The sequence below is a fragment of the Siniperca chuatsi genome, linkage group LG10 (assembly GCF_020085105.1).
Source record: "Siniperca chuatsi isolate FFG_IHB_CAS linkage group LG10, ASM2008510v1, whole genome shotgun sequence".
NCBI classification, from domain to species: domain Eukaryota; kingdom Metazoa; phylum Chordata; class Actinopteri; order Centrarchiformes; family Sinipercidae; genus Siniperca; species Siniperca chuatsi.
Genome location: NC_058051.1, coordinates 19,807,279 through 19,834,256, shown reverse-complemented (window position 1 = coordinate 19,834,256; position 26,978 = coordinate 19,807,279). Strand labels below are relative to the sequence as shown.

Sequence of the window (26,978 nt, the reverse complement as noted above, 5' to 3'; positions counted from 1 at the left end):
TAGCTTTTTGTCACTCTGGTTTTTCACTCTCCTTGCTTCTTAATACCATCATCTTTTTATATACAGAGGCATTAGGCTTTCGTTATATAGTACAATTCATCCAAAGATGCTATTCAAAGTGCTTAACATATAATCAAGATAAGATGAGCATGCAGGTGCAACATTAAATATGTTGCCAACATTATATTGTATGTGTCTCATCGCTATTTATGTAAGATTTATGCAATTTCATGGAAATAAATGAAGTAAAAGAAAGATTAAAAGCAATCAAACCAAACTAAATAAAATGCACTCTGTAACATCCTCTGTAGGCTGTTTACAAGGCCGGGGCGATAATGGCTGAAGGCAGCATTGCCATGAATCGGAGTGTTGGCTCATGGGACAGCCGAGAGACAGTCAGAGGACCTGAGGGATCTAGGGGCCACAATTTGTATCTTAAAAGTACATCAAAGGTCCTCAGGCACAGAACTGTTTCTAAAATTTACAAACCAATAAAAGGATCTTAAAATCAATAATAAAACTGACAGGCAACAGCTACAGGGACACAAAAAACATATTTAATGTGAGCTCTCCCGGTTGTAGATGAAATATATACAGATTAATTTTATATGAATTGATTTTAAACTGTGGCTTTTTTTGGCAGACCAGAAAAGATTACATCAAGATAGTGCAGCCAGCTAGTGATGAAGGTGCAGACTGATCCCTCAACATTTTCTTTATCAGTGTGAGCAGCAACTCTTGTAATACTTGTGTAAAAGAATTTGAGATTATAGCCCAGGATGACACCTAAAGCAGGTATTTTAGCTGGAGTCCACTCAAGTAACTAGTTCCTCTATTTTGTCACATCACGTGTTGCAGAAAGCTTGAAGCCATAAATGTGCCAACGTATTAATGCAGCTTGTGTCATCAGAAGCTATAGCTATGCAAAATTGGATGTCATCCGTGTAATTGTGATAAAATGTCTCCTGATGACATAGGAAGCTTATAAAAGTTGCACAGTACAGCTGTGCTACACAAGGTGATATTGTGGCTCTTGTTAATCAAAGGCAATACAGAATTTTCTGCCAGTAAGGTACCGTAGGAATAATAGCAGTGAGCCAACTTACTTCCAAAGTCTGTCTAAAAGAATAAACAGTATTTAAAGCTGCACTGAGACTGAGAAAAACAAGACAAACAACATCGATCCTTAACTCGTTCACAACTGTTACTAAGGCTGCCTCTGTGCTGTTAACCCCTTGGGGAGTCACATCTCTGGTCTCATCGCTCTGAAACAGCTGTGCCAATCACAGTGGTGACGCGTGACGGCAATAGCTCAAAAAATAAAGAACCGGCTTCTCCAGGAAATCATGTTGTAGTCTGGATGGTGATGGTGTCAACATGTGTCGCGCTGCCTTCAGATGGCTGCAGGGGTTTAATGAACTAAAGGAGAAGCTTTTCATATATAAAGTAGCTGTGGATAACAGATACTGTAAGAATTGATTAATTTATTGATAAATGCAGGCTGATTTACAGTCGTTCCTGCTTTAACTACATTAAATGTTATTTTTTGATGCCAATTTAAACACATCAACTTTTCAGTTACTTTATTCTGACAGGGACATAATTATGGTTGTGTCTTTCTGTATATCTGTCATTGTCTTGTAGAATATAGTACTGAGTTGAGCTACACTGTTTCAGTATAATATTGAACAATGCACTTGTGATGTCTTTCCACTCTTGCAGGGGCCTGTGACCCATGTCCGGACAGTTAGCATCGGTGAAAAGCGGCAGCCGGCAGCCAGCGCACACACCACTGTTAACAAGAACCATGCTTTAATAACGCCGGCACCTAAATCAGCACCAGGAACCAGGTATGCAGCATCGTGCATGTGTCTGTGTGTTAGGTGTGTTTAATTATCTGGTTAAATAAAGAAAGTGGGGCTAGTTTTGCTCCAATTATCTTTAGTGATTCACAATTATGGGACTGGGTTTAAGATAAAACATTTTATCTTCCTTTGTCTTTCTTTCTTTATTCTTCTATGTTCCTTTGTCCTTCATATCACGGTCGCTTGAAATGAGCTGCTTTCCCTTTGTGACTATGGTTGTAGTTTAAGTGGAGCTCATGCAAATTAGAAGCATTTACTGCAATGAATTGTAAGTGATCTGGGGCTCAAACTATTGCTTGATCGATTTAGTTGATCAACACAAATTTTATCACCAACTATTTTGATAATCGATTCGTCATTTTAGTCATTTTGTGTTTATATTTGCTACTTTTCTTCATTCTAAATGATAGTAAACAGAATATCTTTGCATTTTGGACTATTAGTCAGACAAAATAATTCTTCTAAATGTCACTTTGGGAAATTGTAAAGTGCATTTTTACACTCTAATTGATAATGAAAATAATCATTAGTTGCAGCCCTAAAGTCAAGTGGTCATGCATTTAAACTAGTTAGAGGCCATCAAATTCTGTGATTGTAGTTTGTCACATTTAATATATGTTAATTGGCCGATATGGAATGTAAAGTAAGGACAGGGAGACACTTTGTCATCATGCTAATGTTGGAACGAGCTACAACAAGGACACTAAGCACTGCCAAAACCCTGAGTTGCACTTTATGGTGCTGAATCATGTCACATCAGATATCAGATCACATAAAAAAGAACAATTGCAGTTGCATCAAATCATCGACCTCTTCAAAGATGGCTTTCCTGTTTGGATCATTTATACTGACTTGTTCTTGTGTGTGTTTGTGTATGTATACCTGACCCTTCCCCTACATGCGCATGTACACATTTATGTGCCTTCGAGGGCATTGCACATATATATGTGTGTGTTTTTATGCCCGTGTGGGCGTCTGGATGTCTGTGTGCATGCCCTTATGCTGTCACATCTGCTGTTACCAAGGAAACCCCGTGGGGAGGCGAAGAAGTGCCGAAAGGTGTACGGCATGGAGAAGCGAGACATGTGGTGCACAGCCTGTCGCTGGAAAAAAGCCTGTCAGAGATTCACCGACTAATCCAGTCCCCTTCCTGTGTCTGTGAGATGAGCTCTTCCTCACTCGGACTGACAGCTAGGTGGACTCTTCCACTGAGGAGATATGGGGGAGATTTCTTCACGATGGAGCTCTCAGTGCTGCTTCCCCTAGCCCAGTAGGGGTTCGCCTTCTCTCTTTTCCGTTTCCAAACACAAAGAGAAAATAAAAGTGGTGGGTAAAAACAAACAACAAAAAAATCAGCAAGAAATTTTTTTTTATGCAGGTTTGGAGACTTTTTCTAAGACTGAAACATTTTCACTCTGTTGATGAATGAGGAAAGAAGAAAATTTTAATTTTGATTCTGAACCTTCTGATTCGATTTTTTGTTTTTCACTTGCCATTTTCCGCAGCCTCAACTCAAGGCATTGTTTAAAGACTACAGATAAGCTTTTTGGTATACTCTGTTGTTCATTATAGGATCATCATGAAATCTACTGTTTATGGGGTGGATCATGACTCTTTTTGAAGGTTCAAGGGTTAACACCAGATTTGCTCGGTAAGACCTCTGTAGCATATCCGTTTTTCATTGTCACTGTTTAAGGGACTTCAAACCTACCAAAGGCAAAAAGGCCTGTTCACTTGCAACCAACAATTTAGATGTAAGCTCACTCCGAATCTAGCATCCTTGTCCTCTGCAGCCTTACTGAATGTCGACGTATCGATGTATGTTTAAGTACATATAGTTCAATATCTACTCCCTATTCATTAAGCAAATTCAGTACAGTCAGCTATAATTCTTGTAATTTTGCAAAGATGCACAAAACCCTCATACCAAATGGTACAAAAAGTTTCCTTTTGACTTTACAAAATATTTTTTGAGAGATGTACACAATATATGAAAAATATTTCCCTCTTTTCTCTATACTTGTACCCTAGAGATATGCACCTTGAAGAAATGTTGTCTTTTTGAGTATCACTGTAACCACAGCGCATGCCTGAGAGAGTGGGTATCAATTTCTTATATAGAGTTTATTTTCAGCAATGACTTGCTGAAGCAACTAGCAGTTGCTCTGTGCAATCAGCAGAAATAGAGCATTTAACATTGACTTTCTTACTTTGTGGTTATTGTTATCAAGGTGAGTTGAGGCTGTTTTTTTTCCTTTGACAGCTGATGTTCTTAAAGCTTGTTTACCACAATGAATGATAACTGCCCTTTGAAACTAACTTACTGTGTGACTAATGTAAATTGTGTATGTAGGTGAATAACAGAGATTGTAACCCAACAATAACTACCTGATGATAATAAGTCAGGTAGTCTATTTAATTTCTTACAGTTTTAAACAGAGAGGTTACCCAATCTTAAGTCTTTGGGATAACTATCATTAACCAGCATTGCAACATTTGTAGATACCAGACCTAACTTCATAGCAACCAAGTCGTTTTAGATGTTGCGTTTAACCCTTTAGAATGATCTTTCAGTCAGGTCTAACATTTGAAAATGAAAAGTGAGAATCAAATCAAGTCAGTGCAGAGCAGCGGCGTAGGTGGTCGACTGTATACTGATTGATATGGAAGTGGTGCTATAGTTTAAAAATGTTTTACCAAAGTAGAGTTTTACTTTTTTAGAACAGGCCTGTAATACTAAATGGCATGCCTGCTTTTCCAAGCTTTAGATGTAATGTAGGTGGTAGGTTTTAGAAATTGTAATTGTTTTATATATCCCTTTCATCTGTTTGTTTTGAATTTTCAGCAATATTGGCCAATCCATGATAGCCCTATAACCCATTTTGTTTCATGTTATGTATTTCTATTAATTATCCAAGATATACAACAAAAGAAAAATTGCAGAGTGGTCACCTTACAAGCATTTAATATTTCAGAGAAACTTCGATTTTCTTTGGAAATATTTTTAAAAGACAACACTGGTCTTTTCAAGATGATAACCTGCGCCCATAAATCATAGTCAAGTTTATTTATTAATACAGCCCAAAATAACAAATTTGCCTCAAACATGTGACACCCTTAGACCCTCGATGCAGATAAGGAAAAACTCCACATTAAAAAAAACCTTAAACAGGTATTTTTCTGATATGCTCTCAGAGGCGGAGTCATGACAGTAGATGCATATTTTTGAAGAGATTCACCCTTGTGCTGTTTGTTAGCAGCTTTTTGAATGTAGATTATGCTGTGTGTCCTCTGCTCTCTAAGCGCTCCTGACGCTGACCTTATCACCATAGCAATGTATGACAAACACACACACAAACAAAAAACAAACACAGTGCCTTTCCTCTCCTCTCTGTCGCCATAGAAACATCTGTGCTGTCCCCTGTCGCCTCATGGTCACTCGTGCTGTCGGCTGATACCACGTTAAAGGAGACCAGTTATCACTTCTCAATGAAAGCTGGGAAACAGATCCTTGACTGTTAATTGGTGGCTCGAAGTCATAGGGCAAAAACATATTAAGCACACGTTAGCCGTAATAGTAATTAATAATATCTAGGGGTGTCACGATTTTGATTCTAAATCGAAAAGATCAACGAGGGTCGGCGATTCTCCCAGTATTGTTTTTCTCTCCACTGCTTGCTTGCACGTGTCCAAAACAACAACAATTCAAAGACGACACAGCGTAGAAACAACACAACTGGAAAATGCTCCTGCTTCCCTGAAGTCACCGGTGCGGTAACATTTTGCCTTACCCGTGAGTTATGTTACAAACGCGTCGATGACAGAAAAACTACAGCAGTGATTAGAAATTCTAATACTGGTGGCTTCTGCCATCTAGTGATTCTTCTTTTTGTTTTTGTGTTTTAACAGTTTGTTCCCAATTGACTGGTGAAATAAGTTATTGTTATAAATTATTTAAATTTGACCACAATGGCCTTCGTGTGGTACATTCCAAAAAAAATGGCAGTTAGATGACATGTTTATGGATGACATGACAGCTCCCCAAAAGTGAAGGCAAAACATCTTGATCGCTCCCTGGTGACTGGCTGCAGTATAGGTCATAAACCCCACCCCCTCCATGTTAGCGGATAAGACATGGGCTAAACAAAAAAATCAAAGTACACATCAAATAAATTAAGCCCAGAGATGGTTTCTGTCATTCTATGTAGTTCTTATCACGTTGATGTGTGTTCAAGTGTTAATTTTTCTGATGAGTTTGGTTTTAATTAGTTATTTGATGCGATAAAAACGGGGTGTCACGTCATGATTGGCAGCTGAGCCCTGCTCACGATTGAGTCGGCTGGGTGTATGGGCAGGACCTTGATACCGCGACTTCAACCCCAATCACTACTGCACAGACTGGCTACAAATGACGTCAGTGCTGAAAAAAAAAATGTTTACATCAAATCGAATAGTGACCTTAAAATCGAAAGTCATATCAATGGATTTGGAGAATCATGACACCCCTAATAATATCTCATTCAGTTCCCTTCTAAAACACCATTTAGTTTTCAAAATGAATGATCCTGCCTGTAAATCGTTCATTCCAGTGGCATCACAGATAAGCTAGAGGTCTCTCTCTCTCTCTCAGCTTGTGAGAGTGGTCTCTGCAGGCCTCTTTGGGTCAGAAACTTCACAAAGTGCCAATGAAAAGAACATAAAAAAGGAAAAGGTATACTGACCTAATGAAATTGCACTATGTTGCACTGCGCAAAGACATGTTTTTATACATGGACATTTTATATAGACAAATTTTGAAGTGAAAGGATTTGCTTTCTTTTTTTTCGAGTGGGTGGGAGGGATGTCGTCACTGCCTGATGGAATAAATGGGGTGTCAGGGATAGGGGTTCTGTACCTCTGGGGTTCCCCATTATTAGCAAGTGATCTTGACAGTGTAATGTCTTGCTCTCTGTGTCAGATTTATTGTACTAAACAATGTGGTGCTGGCTGTTTCAGAAGCGTGGTACTGGGAAGTACAGTGTGGTACTTAGGTAGTCAGTCACTTTGCCTTTCCTTGTAGGAGTGCCAAGGGCCCGAAGCAGCACCTGCCTTGTCTCAGTGATGGGAAAACACCGGTCTCAGTCAGTGGGTACACATTATCGTCTTGATAACAGATGCTTTTAAAGTGTTTTATTGCCTGGAGTTTTTTAACAATACTCACACACTTTTTATCCATAAATCTCATCTTTGTGCTTCCTTTAAATAAAAACAGGTTCCTTCTTATTTACATTTTACTGAGCTAAGATAGTAACTGTGTAGATGCTGTTATTAGTGCTGGATACCACTTTTAATTCTGTTATCTCTGTTTTTTTGGTCGTTGATGGAGTGTCAAATGCAACCCATCAGGTCTCTCTCCATCCTCAGTCTAAGTACTTTTAGATTCCACCAGCAGGGTTAGAGGCCGAAGCTTTTGCTAGCAGTGGATGGGACTGTTAGCACGCTTTGAGCTAACAGGTTCCTGCGGTTGCCGGCCACTATTCCACCTTTTTTTCGAGTTGCACTAAAGTGGCCCGTGACTATCAAGGCCCAAGACGTATCATTAAGAGCTCGGCTCAATGAGTGCGACTTGTGTCATTATGGCCAGAAACAACTGTGGGTACAAAGTTGCTGTTGTGTGCACATCTTGGACAAGATTATTGGTGAATTTTTTGCAAAATAGATGAACAATTACAACTTTCACCTAGAAAATGAGGGATGGAGATTGAAGTTGACAGTTAATGGGTGTGCAGGTAAACTGGAGATTTACAGTTGATGGAAAGCAGACACAAGACACGCAGTGACGATATAGATGGATTTGCAGTTTCAGGGCTTTCTTGTACATATGCAACATAAAGAGAACCGTGAGGCTTTTTCATATATTGTTGTTGTTTTCTTTGTTGTTGTATCTTATGAAAAGTAAACTTTTTTACAGTATAGTTGCTCAGAATATTTTCTTTCTTTTTTCCTTTAAAAAAAAGTCGATTGAGAAGCTATAGTGAACATAACACGTAAAGATTCAATGTATATTGTAGCTTAAAGGGAAAGGGGAGAAAAACATGTTGAATGTAAAACCTACAAAAACTTTTTTTGTTGTTATATTTGCTGGCTAGTTTGTACTGCCTGTAGTGAACCTGTAGCGCATCCTGATTTTGGTATCCAAATCTTTTAACACCCACAGACAGCTGTCACCACACTGCTATGTCATATCAAATAACACAACCATGCAGTATTGCTTTTCCATCTTACTTTGTGCAATGAGATGCTTTATAATGGAACAAAAACTAACTTGAGTTTTTGGTGACATCTGGGCTTCTCGCTTACACTGTTGCTATTGGTCTTTTGTCTTTCTCCCTGCCAAATCGTAATTTTTCTGAATATGTGTGGTTATCGTTGTCGTGGGTGTTATTTGTGGTTGTGACGTTAAGTTGTTGTTAGGCAGGATAACCTTTGACCTCTGGTCACAATGAAAATTTTAACCTTGTGGGAATCTTTATCTTGCCCTTCACATTCCAACAGACAGCATGCTTTTTAGTGTCTTCCACATGTTTCCTAATACACATATCCTTCCCCTTTCCTTTTCACTACAGTGATTCTTCTCTGATCACCTCGTCCTTTTTCATTTCCTGTCCTTGTGCTATCCAGCTTTACTGTGGCCACACCCAAGCCCTTACCCAGTATATTAAGCTAAACTAAACCCTTGAAATGTGCATCTAAAAAGCCTTCTTTTTTTCCCCACACATGTCAAAATGTATGTATTGCTTTCTTGAATGTCAGTTTTCATTTTTGTGTAAACCAGCAGCAGCAGCAAAGCCAATAGATCTCCTTCCAAATCAAATGTAATGTAATGCATTGCAATGGCAGCTCCACTCAATTCTCTGCTTCTTCTTATTGTTTGTCCAGGCTTTTACCCTCTTTCTGTCAGATCTCTCATTTGATGACCATTCTTTTTCTCCTGTTGTGTTTTTACTGAGCCTGACACTGGCTGGTGTGAAAACTGACTTTAGCTTTCTTTTTTCTGTTTTTGTTTTCTCATTGATTGATTGATTGATGGTTGAGTTTGAGATTGTTTTGCATGTCTAGCATCGCTCTTTTTTTCCTTGTTCTTTTTTTGTTAGGAGACACAACACTGAAGGGTTTTTATGTGTTCGATTTCCCCTTTCAGTAACTGATAACCCAAGGCTGATGTAAGTTTGTTTTCCTCTAAATGTAAAAATGCTCATTGCAGCCTGACACACACACACACACACACACACACACACACACACACACACACACACACACACAGAAAGCTAAAAGCGTTTTGAGGGAAAATGTGACGTCAGCCTTGGGTCTTCTACTGGAGGGCAAGATTTCTCCTGTGTGTGGGCTTGGCCTCTGGTCTTCATCAGCAGTCCCACGCACACGGAAGAAGCACTTTCTGAGGAGTGGTGCACTCAAGGAGTATTTGTGTGAATGTCAAGCCTATGACTAGTGCTTGAAAAGATGATTGACCATGTATGATGCTGATAATGTGATCTATGTGATGTAATGTGATGGAAAGAAAATAAATCTGAATGGAAGACATCTGCTGTCAAAATCTTTATTTATCTTTTATATGTAGATGAATAAGAATCTCTGTGAATAAATGACTGCAGAAGATGTTTATAATGACAAATCTTCCGAAGAAGGAAATGTGGCAATGTGAGATCAATACACAGAATTCATTCCTTTGTGTCTTCTTTCTTTGACTTGTCTGTTCTGCCCCCTTTTGGACATTAGGTGGTTATGACAACACTAGTCTCCTCAACCCTCCAACAGGCAAAAGAAAACAAAAGGCACATCACACATTGGTCACTTCTTTACAGCAGCAATTTCGAAATTTATTGAGACTGATTGGTTTTTGCAAATAATAGTCAAGCTAATTCTTCCACTAAACATGAAGTTAGAAAGAGGCTTGGATGGCCGGCAGGCCAGCCCCAACATCAAAACAGGAGGCTCATGGTTGGCTGTAAAAATGTTTTGTGATCAGTACTATCAACCGAAAAATATCTGCACAAGAGCACTTAAATCTGCCCAAAACAAAACAGGTGTAAAAACAGGACAGGTTTTTTTGATTATTTAACACATTTTGTTACAAACACAGGTTTATGATAATCATCAATATAAAGTCAGTATCATATTCAACAATATTCCCAATGAAAATAAACAAACCTCAAGCCTCAAGTGTGACCTTTTACAAATTAAAGACCCTCTGAAACTTGAGAGAAAATAAATAATATATAATAGTAATATAAATTCATATATATGAAGGTATACACACATCACTCTTAGTAGAAGAACAAAATCTAAAGTAAAAAGCGCCAATTTTGAAATATAGTATAATATAGATATACCCATATCTATGGCTTCATGATTTGCACGTGTGAATCAAGCTATACAGGCTAAATGAGGATTGCAATTTGTACACGTCTAAGAATACCCATATTCATCTGCAATAGAGAAAACAGTTCCAGTTTTGCATCGTGTGGAATGAGACAGTTGTGTGCAGATGCCGAAGACGTCGCTTTGGTATGACAAAATGAGCACAGGCATGCAGTTAAGACCACAGAATCAGGGCACAAAAGGTCATCAACACACGGTGGGAAGGAGAATCTAGTCGCCCATCATGATTTGTCTGTTTTATCCTCAAAAAGATTTGCACCTCTAATCCGATCGGTCGCATTTTAATAATCTCTATCCATCGACACACACATCTCTCGGAAACAAATACTCTCACAAGCACACAGGTGAAATGTCATTGAGGCACATATTTAAGGGGTTGATGGCAGACGTTTTCCTGAAGTACAACCCAGTATGAGGAAGGAGACATACAGTACAGGTTGTGAGAAGAGCGCAGGGCTAGGGAGTCACACATACATCCAGATGTCTCTCAGTGGCCGCAACGGCACCACAGGACAGAGATTTGTCACCGATCATGGGCTCCTTCCACACCCACCATTGACATTCATAAAAATCCTACCCCATTGTCTTTCTTCTTTTTCTTTTCACCCTATTTGATAAATGGGTCAAACAAAAACACAATAAATAATACAAACAAAATAAAGACAGTTGCCAGACATGAAGAAAGCATCACAAATCGCATTGTACTGAGAGTTTTTCAGTGGGGGTTAATGGGAAGTGCAGTCTATGGCACCTGTAGCAGAGAGGCCTGATGTGTGCAACCTGCACTGGCAACAAAATGTTTCCCAGAGTTACTGCTGCAGTGCTCACTTTCCCTTTATGTAAATTACCTAGAGTCAAGCCAGTAAAACACTGGCAGATAGAAATACAGCATGTAGACTCAAACTCTACTGTCTGAGATGAGTGTTTTGTCTGCATGCTGCATTTCTACTTGATTGTGTGTCATGCGAGGCGTGAGACAGTAGAAACTAGAAAAAATAAAATCAGCTTGCTTTTAAAGATGCGGTTTTCTAAATCTAAGCCGGTCCTTTCACGCAGCCCTTCATATTCACAATAATACCATAACGTGTGCACTTTTTTCAAACTGTGACAAATAGTGACAGGTTCGAAAATAAAAACAACCCAACAACAAAATTGTTAACCACAACAATAAATCCAAAAAGCACCTGCACACACAGACTGTGAAACAAAAGCACTTCATGTATACAAGGTACTAGATTGTTTTTGGTTCGATATTAATCAATTAGTGTACATTAGTGATGCAAAAGCGTGTGCTGAATATATGTTTCAATCAATCAATATCTAACAGAGAAGTTTGACAGTGAAGTTTGAAGTTGTTTTTCCCCTTGGTAAAAAAGCAAATACGACAGAAAAAGCGTAAACTGGCACAAGAAAAGGTTGATAAAAGCCCCATGGCTTGCTGTCCACAACAAGGCAAAGTATAAAAGCTTTTTTTCTTATACAATATATAAAATATCAAAAAAAGAACACACAATAAAGCTTAGCATCCAGCACTTAATAATAATTAATAATAGTAACATCAACAACAGTAATCATTGTTCTTATAATCATAATAAGAAGACATGTCATCTGCCTCACTTGAATTGTCAATAACATGGAAATAATCTTAAGAAATCAATATAGACTTTTTTTTTGGACACTGGACACTCAAACATTCTTGCATACAAACACCCATCCTGTTCCACCCAACACAACGAGAGAGAGAGAGAGAGAGAGAGAGAGAGAGGAGGGAATGACTTCTCAAAAATTAGGAATCCACAAACAGGTTTTTCAATAAATAGCTGTTAAACAAAACAAATTAACATTACACTCTCTACAAATATCAAACTCATTTCAAGCAAAATTTTGATCCTCTTCTTTTTAACCTTACAAAGCCGGAGAAAACATATCACCAAAAGAAAGATAAACCATGGAAAGAGGCTGCATATTCTGTATTGAGAAACTGGAATTACATGACTGACCAAGACAGAAACAGAAAAAAAACCAAACAGTTTTTAAACAAAGGCAGCTCCTCCTTAGTTGTGAGAGACGTTGACTCTCAGGTCCTATCATCACAACCTCCTGAGACAGTGAGAGAGACAGAAAGAGTTAATAGTGTAGGTCATGTGGATCCACTGTATGCTTGTGTTGATTTTCCAAACAGGGAAGCAGAAACTGGTGTCCACTTTGTGTATAAAGCGGGTTAAAACTCTAACACACACACTATAAAAGTCTCTTTCAATCTCTCTCTGTCTCACACATACTTCACTCCCCTTTTAAATTCTAAAAAATCGTATGTACATTAGTCAAATCTCCAGTATTTGTTGTAATGGATTGATAGAAACCGTGTGGTAAACTTAAGTGAAGAAAAGATTAAGGGCCCCACTGAAAGGCATAGGCTATATAAACAGCAATCTGCACAAAGATTCAGTGATTTCTATATCGTGATAACAGTCAAGAGGACATAAAGTATATCCTTAAAGGTAGGTGCGGTCACCGAGTTGTTTAGGTAAGTAAAGATCAGATCAAAAATGTAAACCACGGGTTCAGGGCTTTGATAGGAGACAGTTGTCATTAAAGTGCAAGTCTGTGGCAGTAGGACTCTGCATCAACAATGTGCCATCGGGCTGCCCAGTCCTCTGACACACGTAGCTTTGCAATAGATTTAGACTCTCCCTTCACTCGTAGAGAGACACTTTCCCCAGAAACATTACAGCCAAGGTGGGACCAAGACACCTCCTTTCACCCTCTTGGCTATTTCCCTACACTGTCTGTGATCCTTGGTTTCCATGGTGATTGTGATGGCAAACATACAAAGTTGCAGTCTAGCGCTGGCCATGTCCTTGGCAGCGTCCTCGTTGATTCCTGTTGTGACAGAGTAGAAAACTACTGGACTCTGGCCTGAACCCTCAAGAAAAAGAAACACAAAAACACTGCATCAGAAGTAAAGGAGGTAAGCAGAAAAAGCCTTGCACCCGAGCCATCTCTAGACCACTCTTCTTCTACTATGGCAGTCAAGATTGAGAATAGCCTAAGTGTGTGTCTGTGTGTATGTGTGTGCATTTGAGTGTGTTACTCATAATGGTTTTAGATCATTGTCGCGCATCACCCTACAGCATTTCCATTCAAAGGAAGGCCTGCCCACGGTGGGACGAATGGGTAAAGAGAGCAGAGGATTCTGCCTGAGAGATCGCAAGAGATCTTCAGAGATTGGTCGACGAGCCACTAACGGGAGCCTGGCAGATTCTAGGAGATCCAGGCGAAGTCCCTCTCGCTCCCGTTCTGCTGCTCCCCCTCCTGTGCCGAGGAGTCACTCTCCTCCTTCTCATTGTCCAGTGCTCCATGCGCCTCAGCGGTAATCCCCGAGTTCTTCCACTTCCCTCCTTCCTCCTCCGCCTCTCCCATCATCTCCCCATCCCCTTCGACCATCATCTCCTCCTCCCCCTCTCCATCACCATCGCACTCCGCCTGGTCATCATGGAAACGATCGCCGGGATACAGCTCCTCCTCTGGAGAGATGTCTCCTCCCACCTCCCCGTTGTGGTCCAGCAGCGCGGCCATGCCCCGGCCAGAGCAGTCGGCACAGACGCCGTGACGACGCGAGCCATGTTTGATTCCAACGCTGGCTGCTGACATGAAGACCCGGCTGCACACTTTACACACATACTTCTTGTCTTTGCTGTGGACCTGTTGGACGGAAACACGTCATTTTAAAAGTTTTATTTATACTATGATTTAAGGTGATTTACTGCCCCCTACTGGAGATCGTATAGCTGCACTCACCAGTGTGTGCCTCTTCATGTGTTCCCTTCTGGTGAACTTCTTGCCACAGATTTCACAGGGGTAGGGCCTCTCACCGGTGTGAGAGCGCATGTGCCTCTTTAGAATGCACTGGTGCATAGCAGAGAAACTGCAGTAGGGGCACTTGAACTTTTTACGGATCACTGTGAAGTCATTCACTGTAGAGAGAGGAGAGGGATGGTGGAGAGAAAAAAGAAGGGAAAAAATTGTGTTGAATGAAGCTTGTTTAAATAAACCGAGATGTCACTTTTCAGTTATTACATTTAATTAGCGGCATGGTCTAGAAATGTACCATCAATTCCCATGGCCACCCCAATCCCAGTCAAAGCTACAGTTGCCCTGGCAACAGCTCTTCCTCCATGCTAAAGCAATAAAGGCAAAGAGATACTATAAACACGACACAACAGTCAGTCTGCCTTAGTTGCTCTAGAAGGTCTCTGCTATGGACAGCAAAAACACAAAGACAAACACAGACAATGACAAGGAGGCAGTAGGTTGGGAAATAAAATCACACACATAAAGGGAGGCTTCAGCAAAAACAAATTTAAAAAAAAAACAACAACTAATATTAATGTCATGTCCTAATCTTGTGTAGAGGTCTGGTAAGCCAATTAACTCAAGGTCTAGACTTAAATGGTAGTTAAGCCAGGTGAAGGGCATCCAAGTAAACAGATTGTGTGTGTGTGTGTGTGTGTGGTTGTGCGTGATGCGTGTATGTGTGTGTGAGCAACTTTACAGTCAAGGCATACAGTATATGACCATGAGAGATCAGGACTGGATTTATGAGTACACAGGCAAAACACACACTACTGTACACATCTACTGCACATAAAGGAGGGGGTCAAACACACAGTTCAGGGTTATAAGCTTTAAGTGATACAATATAATTACCTCCATCTGCAAATCGACTTCTGCTCTGATTAAACACTCAACAGCACAAAAACATGCATTTACTTATCAACTGCACAACAAGATTTGAGCATCTTATTAACATTTTTTAAGAGCGGCAGGTTAAAATGCAAAGATAAAGAAAGGAATATTGTGTGACTGTGTGAAAATGCGCATGACACCTACATAAAAGATAAAAACTACAGAGAAGTTTTCACATTTTCCATGATAGTTTAATTATAGCATAAAAACTACAAGCAGAATCTCATTCTCTTTAGAAAAGTACATGTGTGTACAGTACATGGGTTTTTTTTCAATGAGAAAATTCATTATCTAGAATAGAATATCTTTCAATATTTACAACAACACATGCCACACAACAGCTGTACAGTATTTGCCATTCCCCCTCAATGGTTGGCTCTGCAGAGTTCCTGATTAGTTCCTGACTTCTCTGAGCCTGCCAGTCTGTTTCAGCTGCTGGCTAGGACAGAGTGTGCTACCTGAGAAATGGGATTTTGTATTAGAAAGGATTTGGCATTTGGGAGTTCACTGTGTATACACAACAGCAAAGGGATATATCCCCAATAGTTCCCTAGTTCTAATTTTACTGAGCACATAGAGATTAGAGTTCTATGTGTTGGAAGTGGCCGTGGAATATTAGAGGGAAACACAGGTGGATGCCTTCCCTTTGGGTATAGTATTCACAGTATGGGTGTGCACAATAAACTTCTAGAACTGGGCTGTATCAAGAAACTATCTTGATTTATAGTCACAGGGTAAAGGCCTGCTATAAACTCAAGGGGGAACATTTGGCAGAAATGGGTGGAATTTACATTAGCAATGATTTTGAAGCCAGTGTTCTGATTCCAATATCCTGCGGCTCTGCAACACCCTCCGCCTAACTCTGTCTTCACAATCTCCCTTATTCCTCTCCTGCATTTTCCCATTTGTCTCCCTTGATCCCCCATTTTCTACCCTGTACTCACAACCACACCATTATCTGCCTGCAGCAGTGACATCACTAAACTCATCTGGTTTAAAGGGGCATCTACCCTTGGTCTCCACTTCCTCTTCAAATGAAGGGTCAGGGGTTAAAAAGGGCTGGAGCCGTGAAGGACCAATTACTGTCCAGCTCCAGCTGCTTACAGATCTGACTTAAAGATCTGGGACAGAGGAGATGGACAGAGTGAGAGAGAAAATGACACCACCCAACCCCCATCTGAGCTGCTACTGGCCTATTGTTTTAGCTTGCTTTGTCTCGTTCGGTACATCCCCTGCACTGATCTGACAGCACTGACTGAAGGTAATCATGTCAGACTGAGGACAAGCTTCTACGTGTCCAGTGGAGGTGGATCTGTGATGGTTTATCTTTTTTCACTGAGTTACAGTTTAAAGAAAAGTAACCACAATGTATTTTTATATATTCCATTAAGTTTTATGCTAATTTTAATTAATAGGTGCACTACCACTGGCAACAGGAATAATCTGCTTTGCGTCTTTATTCTGCTCTCATGTTGCAATTCTAGAAAGTTCCTGCAGGTGGTGTGGTTGTGTGTGCTGTGAGCCACAGTAAAGCCTGGCAGATATGAACTGTGTCAGAGTGCCTTTGTGCCCGTAATGCAGGGGTGGACACAAAGATAAAGATCTCTCTGCCTAAAAAGGAGAGAAGAGTTTAGTCAGACCGGTGACTGGCGACAGAGAGCCAGACAAGTGGTTTAGGTCTGGGAGGTGGAAATACGCCCCCCTGTCTCTACACCCGGCACCGCAATGGAAAGTAATTCACCTGTTCATGGTTCCAATCAGTGCACACTCAAACTATTCACAAACCTAAAGATAATTTGAAAAATGGCCTTGCATATAATTTCAGTCAGTTAAAAACAGATCAGCTTTGCATTGCAATTATGCATTGTTGACATGTATGTTAAATCTCCTGTTAAAAAATAATATAATGACATAAAATGTGTAAGTTGTAAAAAAAAAAATAAAGAAGTAGGTATTTATAATCATGTCAACAGACATTTGATTGTAAAAGGAATTCTTCCCTTCTCAGTGCAATGACACCACAGAGCATTTTTGGCATGAACGTACAACACGTGAGGATACGCTGTTAACTGATGAGTATGAATGTGTGAACATAAGCCTGCAGCCTCTAGATCCAGTCTCAGTTTTCCACATTGATACTGAGATTATGATTGTCAACTTTCATCTCTTGAGAAAGCCGCCACAGTGAATCTATAACCCCACCCTGAGACATTTCCATCCCAGTGCTGCCTCTCAGTATAGCTCCTGGCACTGACCCCACCTGGCAGCACACTTTAACATGTGTCGCCAGGTTTTTCTGGGTGCTAAAAGCCTTGGCACAGGCAGGGCAGGTGTGCCCTCTCTCTTTGGAGTGCACAGAGGACAGGTGCCTGTGCAGGTCTGTGCGGTCTCGGAAGTGTTTCAGACAGTACACACACTGCATCAGCTTCTTCTTGAAATGGATGGTCTTCTCATGTCGATCTGCATTGGATTTGAGGGTGAAGCTGGCGGGGCACTGGGAGCAGAGGTAGCGCGCCGGCACAGGCTCGGCCACCGCAGGGCGGTAGAGAGACTGGTGGAGAGGCTGTGATTGTGGCTGTTGACGGGGCTGGGTAGGTTGGTGGTGCGGACCCTGCATGCTTGGCCAGTCCAGGGACAAGGCCATCAGAGTGAGGGTGTGGCGGTATTCGTGTTCCCTGAGATGCTCCAGGCTGCTGAACAGCCGTTTGCACATGGAGCAGGCGAACCCCTGTGAGGGCCAGGCACCGGGCTCTGGCAGGACTCTTTTCCCTGACCCAGCCTCTTCGCCCAGCACTATCAGCCCTTTAGTCCCTCTGCCAGCCACGGACACTGACGCAGGCACAGTCAAGCCACCAACATAGCTCTCCTCGCCCATCTGATCCCTCTCGACAGGAGACTGGTCAACTTCCAAGGCTGAGATAGCGAGAAGGAGAGTGAGAGTGAGAGAAATAGAGAAAGTACAAAAGGTACAAACTCTCTCTTAAGTATTCTAGACATGACACTTTTAAAGCCTAAACCATACCTGTGCTGTATTCTTTCATGTCATCTTTGTCTTTTACGCCCTCCTGTAAGCACAAAACATCGTTATGTCACACACACACACACATTTATACAGTGTGTATGGAATGTTGTCTGGGCATGCAGGAGGCAGGCAGGTTGTTGTGAAGCTGTGAAGACAACCTTTTTTCACACATGTAAGAAACAGAGAAACAAAGACATGGAAAAAGAAAAGTTAAAAAAAGAGGAGAAATGACAAATCCGAATGATTTAAAGACACAGATAAATTGTTAAAGATTAGCAAGCAAACACAAAAAAAGCCATGTAAATAGATGACAGTTGCTGGATGCTAGAGCTGTCCTATGAGACACAGAATGAGCAGTTAGGTTGATCTACAGTATTCATAATATGATCTGCCTGATACTCATACACTCAACCCCCTCTTGGATGTTAGCAAGGTGCACCAAACACCTGTCCCCTCTCTTTTCTCTCATCTAAACTATCCTTCCTCCACCTACTCCATGCTCCTGCCATTCCTTCACCCCCACCCATTTCCTCCACCCCTACACTCCACCTCCTCCTCCTCCTCCTCCTCTCTAAGAACAGAACACCATGCACTGGGCAAACAGATGGCTTGTCCATAGAGATAGGGAGGCTTGTTGGGAGGCAGGTCCACTGAAATCAAATGCTGCTCCTAAATGCTCACCCGCACACAGAGCGTACACACACAGACTGGCACAAAACTCACATCCACACATGCTCATACTGCCATGCTCACACACACGCCCACACTCTCACACACACACATGCACAAACCGAACAGAACAAACAATTTCCTGGGCTGCGAGAGCAAACCTCTCATTGTCTACTTGTATTGATTCTACTCTAGTCTCATCTCACTACCTTGGCCGTTATCTGCCATCTCTAAGCACGCGCTGCCATTGTGACTAGATGTGTCATCTCTAATGTAACCACTATAAACGACACTACTGCTAATGCTGAGCAAAGATTCTTGGCTTGGCGGTGAATTCGGGTCTAGCTATATTAAAAATGATTATATGAAAAGGGAGACAAGAGTGAAGACCTGGAAATCTGAAAGGAAGAGAAAGCAAACAAAGCACACAGAAAAGAAAGACAAACAAAAGAAAATAGACAGCGTTTCTTCTCCAGTGTAGCAGGAAATATGCCAGATTCCACACAGAGAATGAGACACAGAGAGAGGGGTTGAGCGGTGATGTGCTTGTGTGTAAAAAAGACTTTCCAATGATGAAAAATAACCCCATTAACCTCCACTTCTCCTGTTAAAGACCCATAGCCCCAACCTCCCACCACGTCACCGGTCACTTTCTATTCTCCATCACCTCAACCCCCCTCAGTGTGTTTGCAGAAACAGGGTGAAGCTGCCCCCTGGATGCTTATCTCCACTCACTCACTTACAAACCTTTATCTGACTGGAGGAGCAGTACCCAGAGAACAGCCTCCGCCCTGGAGGTGAGCCAGGCTCTGTGTGCTTACCTCAGGCAAGGTGGAGGGCTCCGGGCCCTCAGGGGCCTCTTCCACTTCCATGTCCAACCCTTCTGAGCGCAGCGGGGGTGCCCCAGCCCGCAGACCAGGGGCCTCCAGGGGCCGAGGCTCAGAGGGGTGCGGTGGCGCGGGTGGAGTGGGTGGGCAGTATGCTGATGTTGATGATGATGATGGCGGTAGTGGTGGCGGTGATGGTGGAAGATGAGGAGGAAGAAGAGGAAGAGGAAGAGGAGAAGGAGGAGGAGGAGAGGAGCCAGCCCCCTGTTTGTTATGAATAGTGGCCCCCGTGGCCCCTGGCCGGAGCGTGCTGCAGTAGTTGTTGGAGCAGAGCCCTGAGGAGCACAGGAAACGAGTCTCACCCACCCACTCACGTACAACTGCAACTCTGCTAGCAGCTGGCCACCAAAACACAACGGGAGAGAATGGGCAGGGGGGCACACAGAGGCTGCCAGTGCTACACTATCAAACACTATGGAGAGGGGGAGGAAGAAAAACTCTGAAGTTTCACTTTCCACCAGCCGAGGGGAAAGGGTTAGGGCTTCTCTTCTCTCTTTCTCTCTCTTTTTCTTTTGCTCCTCTGCTCTCCTTCTCCTTCCACCCACATGCGTGCGCAGAGGATGGCAGTGTGTGTGTTTTGTGAGAGAGTGTGCATGTGCTGTGTGAGCGAGTAAAATGCATATAAGGAGAGGGCTTGAGGATCCTCTGTAGCGTGGAGGGAGATTGTTTTGGAGAGGAGCCATTTTGCAGCTCAAGTGAAGACTTTTTGTACACGCAGGGTAAAGGACGACTATATCGACCATGTAAGATGTTTACCAGCAACAAGTTAAGGCACGCTGGATAAAGAATTTCAAATGTCTTACAGAGCCTTTGGCTCTCCCTAACTATTCACACAGAAGCTTTTTCTGCTACATTAATATCACCATTAGCTGGTACTGAAAGTGCATCTAGTTTTCTTATAGTGCATATGAATTAAAGTATAATGTGTTGCAGGTTATTCTGGATTGTGTGTGTGCGTATATGAATATGTGCGAGTGTGGGCAGCGTTTTGGGGAATGTCTCCAGAGTTATGCAGTGGGTTAGCCATTCATTGCCCTCCTCTGCACAACGGACAGAATCACACAACCATGAGGCTCGACCGTGGATGGATTCCTGGAATGTTAAACTACCGCACCCGACACTCCCCACTCCCACTTACTGAGAACACACATAGAAATGCTCAACTCCCCATCTCCTCTTCCCCACCCCCGGCATTGACGGGAGGAACAACATTAAGAGGGAAGAGGAAATGGAGACACAGCGTAAAGGGATGAGCTACAGGTGAGAGAGAGCAGCTCATTAACAAATGGTGTTCTGGCGGTGGACACTTCTTAGGAAATGGAATAACTACATCGACTGCGTTAAACAGTCTCGGTTCAAGCCTCTTGAAGAATTCCAGCATACGACTGTAATTTTTGCAATCTTGTCCCACTGAGTTTAATATTGCAGTCGTGTCTGGCAAGTTGTAAAGAATACAAATAACAGCAGGCTGACTCACCGCACAGCGACAAGAGTAAAAGAAATAGAAAAGAAGAAAAATACATTAATGTAGAATAACTGAATTACTTAAAACACAGAATGATGGTAGAGGAACAAAAATACAACCTGCGTCCTCTCCGCCACCTGCCATCAGAATGGGGTCAAGACCTATAAGCTCTGTTATGGCTGTAGGGAAGCAATTAATTGTAATGTGACTGACCAATTGCCTAAAGCTAATCAACTAAAACTTGGTAAATCTGTTAGGAGGAAATAGCCAGATAGGAATGGGGTTCTCCATGACTCCATGGCGAAAAGGCTAAATAATGACCTATTAGCAATAACCTCTGGACAGAATTACTCTCCTTTTATTGTTTTAAAAAATATGATGAAGGAAAGCAAACCTGGTTTTGGATTCATGTTTCAGATACTGTATGTACCTCCTGCAGGTAAGATTTGGAAAAGTGCCAGCAATTCCAAATAGTATATAAAGCGGATTAGGTGACCTTTTATGGTGGTGACCCACTACCATATTGAAAGTTATTACCATTTCCTGTATCGATATGTACCATTACATCTACGCTTACTGCTCTTCCTTTCCTCTTGCATTTAAAAAGAGAGGTGGGTGTATGACGTTTGCGATATAGGATCCAAATTTTAAATCTGAAAAGACTCTTGCGCCAGATTGACAAAATTTGTTTCACAATCATAAATAAAAATTATAAAACCTCTGGAGAGTAGCTATGGAGCCACTGGGAGCTACTGTACAGGGTGAGTCAATTTTCAAAAGTAGATGTGAAGTGATGAGAGCAGGCAGTGGAGAGAAAAGTTCAATAATGTCAGTATGATCCCTATAGTTAATTGGATGTTCTTTACAGCCGGTACGCGGTGGCAGTGTGGACAGGTGCGCAGGGATGGTCTGGCAAAATCCAGTGTCTGGCATTGATTGTCTGATGCATAAAGGGGTAGCGGGGCAAATCCCAATGATCTTAATTGGATTCAGGAGGCTGACTGACTGATACAGACGGGTTCCACTGTATTTTGGCATTCCACATGCTAGGAGGATGTAGTCCGTGACCCATGCAAAGGATAGCAAAGAGGGAGAGCTGTGCATTTGAATCGCAAGCCCGGTCAACAAGGTGGGGGTAGGATCAGTTTGAATTGCTAAATGTAAAGAGAGAGAGGTATTCAGTGGTTAAACCGTAGAGCACTGATTCTCTGTTTGGGCCGATTTCGGATGTATGAATCTTTAGGTGAACCATGTTTTATTAAACAGCCAATTATACAGAAAAGAGAGAACGAGAGGAAGAGGAAGAGGGAGGGAGAGGGAGACAGAGGCTCTATGTCAAGGCCCATTGCTGATATTCAGTGGTCTCTCTTGAATTGGGCCAGGTGACCTTGCTCTACCTACTCTCTGCCTAGATCAATACTTTCCCAGGATTTTAAACCAACATACTTTGATGCTCCATAGCTGAAGTAAACGTGGGGGAAAGAGACAGGGGTGAGACAAATAAGGAGGAACTGCAGGAGCTGGCCAGAAGGGGAGGGAATGAGGGAGAGTGTGAGGGATGAGTGTTAAGGAGGGGTGAAGGAGAAATAGATGGAGGGAAGGAGGGAGGGATGGATGGCATGAGGGGGAGAGCAGGAGGGAAAAAAGTACAGGAAGGATGTTAAGCAGAGGTGAAGGAGAAGCAGACAGGCGAACAGAAGGAGGGGGAAAGAGGGCTGAATGGAGGGAGGGAGGCAGGGAGTAGCGATCTGTCAAACCAGGCAGACTTATCCTCCGCCCAGTAATCTGAGGTACAGTGTTTGTTTATTTTCTGTCCTCATTTAGACACAGTGACAGACCCGGGGAGGGAGGGGAGGTTGTTGGCCATCTCGACAAGCCCATTTCCCTAACCCCTATTGTGTAGGGAATTCAAAATAGGGTTTGGCTAACCAAAAACCTCCCAGAAGTTTCTTTGGTGACAACTGAAATACTGTACAACTATAAGACTCATTCAACATGTTTTTTTTTCCCATGCAGGGAGCAAATGATTAACATTCTCTGAATTCTCCAAATCTCCTATTCATATAGTCAAGGCTGGGTGTATCTGTAAAGTGTGAATGTGTATCAAAAAGCCTCTTTTCTGGAGCTTGTGAGGCTGTCTATCTGTGCTGTGACAGCATCTGATTCTCCTCTTTAAGCCAACAGAAACATCTCAATCCCACACACTTAACACTTACACAAAAGGGGTGATGTGATGTGACGTGCGTGTGTGAGCGCGTATGTGCAACTGCGAACGGGTGTTTTGGTCTATTCAGTCTTGGCCCTGTCTTTTATTTTGTAGGTGAGTGGGGCTCAACTCAAAAGGCACGACTAGGCTCGGAGTTGTACCCTTCCTTTGCTTTTCTTCCGCTCACATAGACAGGCAGAACTTGGGACAAAAGATCCAATTACTAGCCAGTAAAAGCAAAGAAACATACACACGAGTTGCACACACACACACACACACACACACACACACACACACACACACACACAAACACACAAAAATGTGCCCACGCGGACATGGATTGAAGCAAATATACGCTCACGCTGACACACAAGAGATACACACATGTAGACACACTGACAGTTTAACACCCTCACTGAAGGCAACGAAGAAAAAATCTCTTGTTAACATGGACAAAAGCACAAATAAGGATGTTTATTGATCTAATATTGATGTGATTAGAAAATGGTTTATTCTAAAGTAAGTGGAGGCTTTAAATGGAAATGTCTAACTGATATAAGAGTTATTTTATTACTTATGTGGTAAGATATTCAGACACTCAAAGAGGCAGATTGTTGAAGGCTTAACACACACAAACATAAAACTATTCACATATAGGTTGCACACTCTTGCGTGATCACAAAAAAATGAAATTTGATGGTAAACAAACACTTAAATAAAGCTTTTAATTTCTATCTTATATCGGACATGACATCACATTTCTCAATCATAATTTAATGTTTCACTGGTTATTTTTAGGGATACAATTTTAAGAAAATACTTCCTATTTTGAAGGTGCTTTTAACAGGATGTAGAAGGTTTTGTAGTGGTAGTTGAGTAGAGCAAATCGTTTCATTGTTTTTGGTGCTGAAATACGGTAAGTAAATAATAACTTAACAGTTCCTGCAGTTCTGTTGTGTTATTTTGCAGCCATAGACCCACTGATATGCACAAAGAAACTGTCACATAAAACCAAACAAATTTTCTCACGACAGCGAGAGCGATCCCAGCAAAATGTTCTCTCACTGAGTCACCACTGACTAGTCATCACTGGCATTGCCACACAAACCCTTTACACACTCAAGAGGCACCACACACACGCGCATGCATTCAGAGTTATCAAAATACAGTGGATGATGAGGGAAAATACTCGGCAGAGAATATTCATGTCAAAAGCGGTCAAGCCTGTATGTTTTATGTCTCACAGGTGACCACATGAGCAAGTACTCAAAAATACACTAGTAGAGTCGAAGCAGTTTGTGTGTACCTGAGTTGTAAGTTATAATGAGGTGTGTGGCTGGTTGGCTGTGTGTGCGTGTGTGTGTGTGTGTGCGCGTGTGTGTGTGTGTGTGTGCATAACCATCAGTGTGAGCACACTGTTAGTAAATAGTGACTTACAAGACAGGGAGTGTCCTCCTTTGGGCAGGTATTCATACAGCAAGGGGTTATCATCTCCCATCATCTCAGCCCGCAGTGACAGCAGGCTGTTCTTACTCATCAGCGCCGCCTTCAGATTGGCTACAGATGAGATCGTTCCGCCCCCGGCTCCTCCCCCGGCCTCCTCCGATTCGTTGGAACCTAGGTAGCTGGGCTCTGTGGTGAGAGCCTCTTCCTGTTTGAGGAAGAAGTCAAGGCGTTCGCCACGACTGTCTGAGCTGTTGGGTTCAGTCACGTCTGCCCCTGAATAGAGATGAAGTAACATAAGATGGGTGAGGCTCTTGTGTCCTTCTGCAACTATCACTGACTGACATTAAAATGACTTTTAACACAACACAAACTAAAGCAGGGAAATTCAAGTAGATGGTAAGGTACAATGCCTTAAAACATTTCACACAGCACTTTTATTTTTATTTCAGGGATTACATGCTTCTCTATAGGCTGAAAATCCTGCCACTCTTGGATTTGTGGGGATAAAAGGGGATGGTGGTCCAACTAAAAAACCTTAACATTGTACTTGGATAGTTTTCACTTAGGCAATTTAAAGGTTTCACCCGACAGTGATAGCACAGTGATAGCACAGTGATAGCTTGAGTGAAAATACAAAAAAACCCACCAAATTAAAACAATTCTTTCAAACCTCTCAGCCGACTCATCGTTTACACCAAGTGTTTTTTGGTAGCAGCGACCAACACGTCACCGCTCTGAATCATCTCTCTCTCTCCTCGACTCCCTAACATACCTCATCATCACCAGTCAACAAAAATACAGGGAGATCATAAGGAGACAGTGAGAGAGAGAAAGGCAGACACAGACGTGGTGTGTGTGTGTGTGCGTTAGGTCTGCGTGTGTGTGTTTAACCGTCAGTGTCGTTGAAAGCAGTGCTTGTAGAGAAGCTGTCAGCAGTAGACATGTCGCTGGAGGTTCCACTGTAGATCTACAAGACTGTCAGGCCACACTGCTGACGACAGCTCTGCTCAACACAAACACACACGCAAATATGGACACACAAACACACTTTCGTTGCCTCCTAATTGACATTTAACTGACGACAGGTTGCTTTCTCTAACAAAGACTGAGCCAAAAATACACACCATGCACATCACAAACTTAGAGACTTTGAAGGAATGGCTTGTCTACACTTAAAACAAACACACACACTTCTTAGTGTTAATGCAGACTTGCGAGTTGCCTTAAGGGGTGTGTGTGTGCATAATTATTTGTGATTGTTCTGGACAGAAACCTTCTGACATCCTAATATATAAGTCTATAAGTGTGTGGTGACAGCTGAAATCACACTTAAAGCTAATGGGGGATAAACAAAGTGAAGACAAGAAACGGGGGGGAAGCATGGGAGCAAGAGAACAAAATATCCCTATTGTCCATTTTAAACTACAGTGTTTCCTGTGCAGCCCAGTGCTCTTCTACTGCAGGGGGAGTCAAGGTGACAGAGACAGTAGTTTGCCTCCACGTCTGGAATACCGATGGGTATGCAGCCTCTTCCTAGCCTACTGGGTCACTGTTGACCACTCTGTCTCACACACACAGTCATTTTTCATGCACAGTATAAAGTATATTTGATCAAAGATCAGATGGATGGATACACGCTCTGTATGCACAGTTGCACATACACGCATAGCTCTGAAAGGTGTAGAGATACGAGTGAGATACTGAGGACGGGGGAAGGAGATAGGGCGCAAAAGATAAAAGTGACATACATACGAAGTAATCAGCGGCCATCAAACTACTAGCAGACACAGAGGAAGATATAAAAAGAGGAGATGAAGTAGGAGGAATGAAGAATGAAGAGAGGAGGCATGGACAGAAAGAGAAAGAGAGAGAAAGAAAAAGAAAAAAAAGGCAGGGGAGTGTAGAAGCGGGGGTGTTGAGCTGTGGACGAAGCACAGAACATACACACAAAACACACACGCATGCATCCACGTACACCCCCGTCCAACCCGCACAAACACACACACACACACACACACAAAGTTAATTAAGGAGGGGGTGTAGGGGTTGGTGCAAGGGGCATGAGGTGCAGGAATTCATTAGAGCTCTGCCCCCTCCTTCAGTGGGCAGCCCAGCAGCCACAGGAGTCAATCAATAACATAGATCTGCTGTGGGCCAACAACAAACACAAATGCACACACACACACACACACACACACACACAGACACGTAAGGAGAAAGGAGAGGCAGA

At 42.1% G+C, this 26,978-nt stretch overlaps 2 protein-coding genes across 7 annotated transcripts in view; one reads left to right on the top strand and one right to left on the bottom strand.

Annotated features, from left to right (window-relative positions):
- slc2a4rg (SLC2A4 regulator) overlaps positions 1 to 9,446 on the top strand; it is a 45,559-nt gene extending 36,113 nt beyond the window's left edge. For both annotated transcript variants that reach the window (XM_044211772.1, XM_044211773.1), the window contains 2 exons: positions 1,723 to 1,850; positions 2,891 to 9,446. In XM_044211772.1, the coding sequence (XP_044067707.1) occupies positions 1,723 to 1,850; positions 2,891 to 3,002 (240 nt within the window). In that variant the 3' untranslated portion in view covers positions 3,003 to 9,446. The remainder of the gene's footprint in view (positions 1 to 1,722; positions 1,851 to 2,890) is intronic.
- Positions 9,447 to 9,713: 267 nt separating this feature from the next.
- zbtb46 (zinc finger and BTB domain containing 46) overlaps positions 9,714 to 26,978 on the bottom strand; it is a 59,252-nt gene continuing 41,987 nt past the window's right edge. For 2 of the 5 annotated variants that reach the window (XM_044211766.1, XM_044211767.1), the window contains exons 4-7: positions 24,740 to 25,021; positions 19,566 to 19,906; positions 18,076 to 18,118; positions 15,223 to 17,966 (exon numbers count right to left, since the gene is read on the bottom strand). In XM_044211766.1, the coding sequence (XP_044067701.1) occupies positions 17,173 to 17,966; positions 18,076 to 18,118; positions 19,566 to 19,906; positions 24,740 to 25,021 (1,460 nt within the window). In that variant the 3' untranslated portion in view covers positions 15,223 to 17,172. Of the gene's footprint in view, positions 14,010 to 14,105; positions 14,282 to 15,222; positions 17,967 to 18,075; positions 18,119 to 19,565; positions 19,907 to 24,739; positions 25,022 to 26,978 lie in introns of those variants that run through there. The other 3 variants (XM_044211769.1, XM_044211770.1, XM_044211771.1) reach the window with 2 other exon arrangements.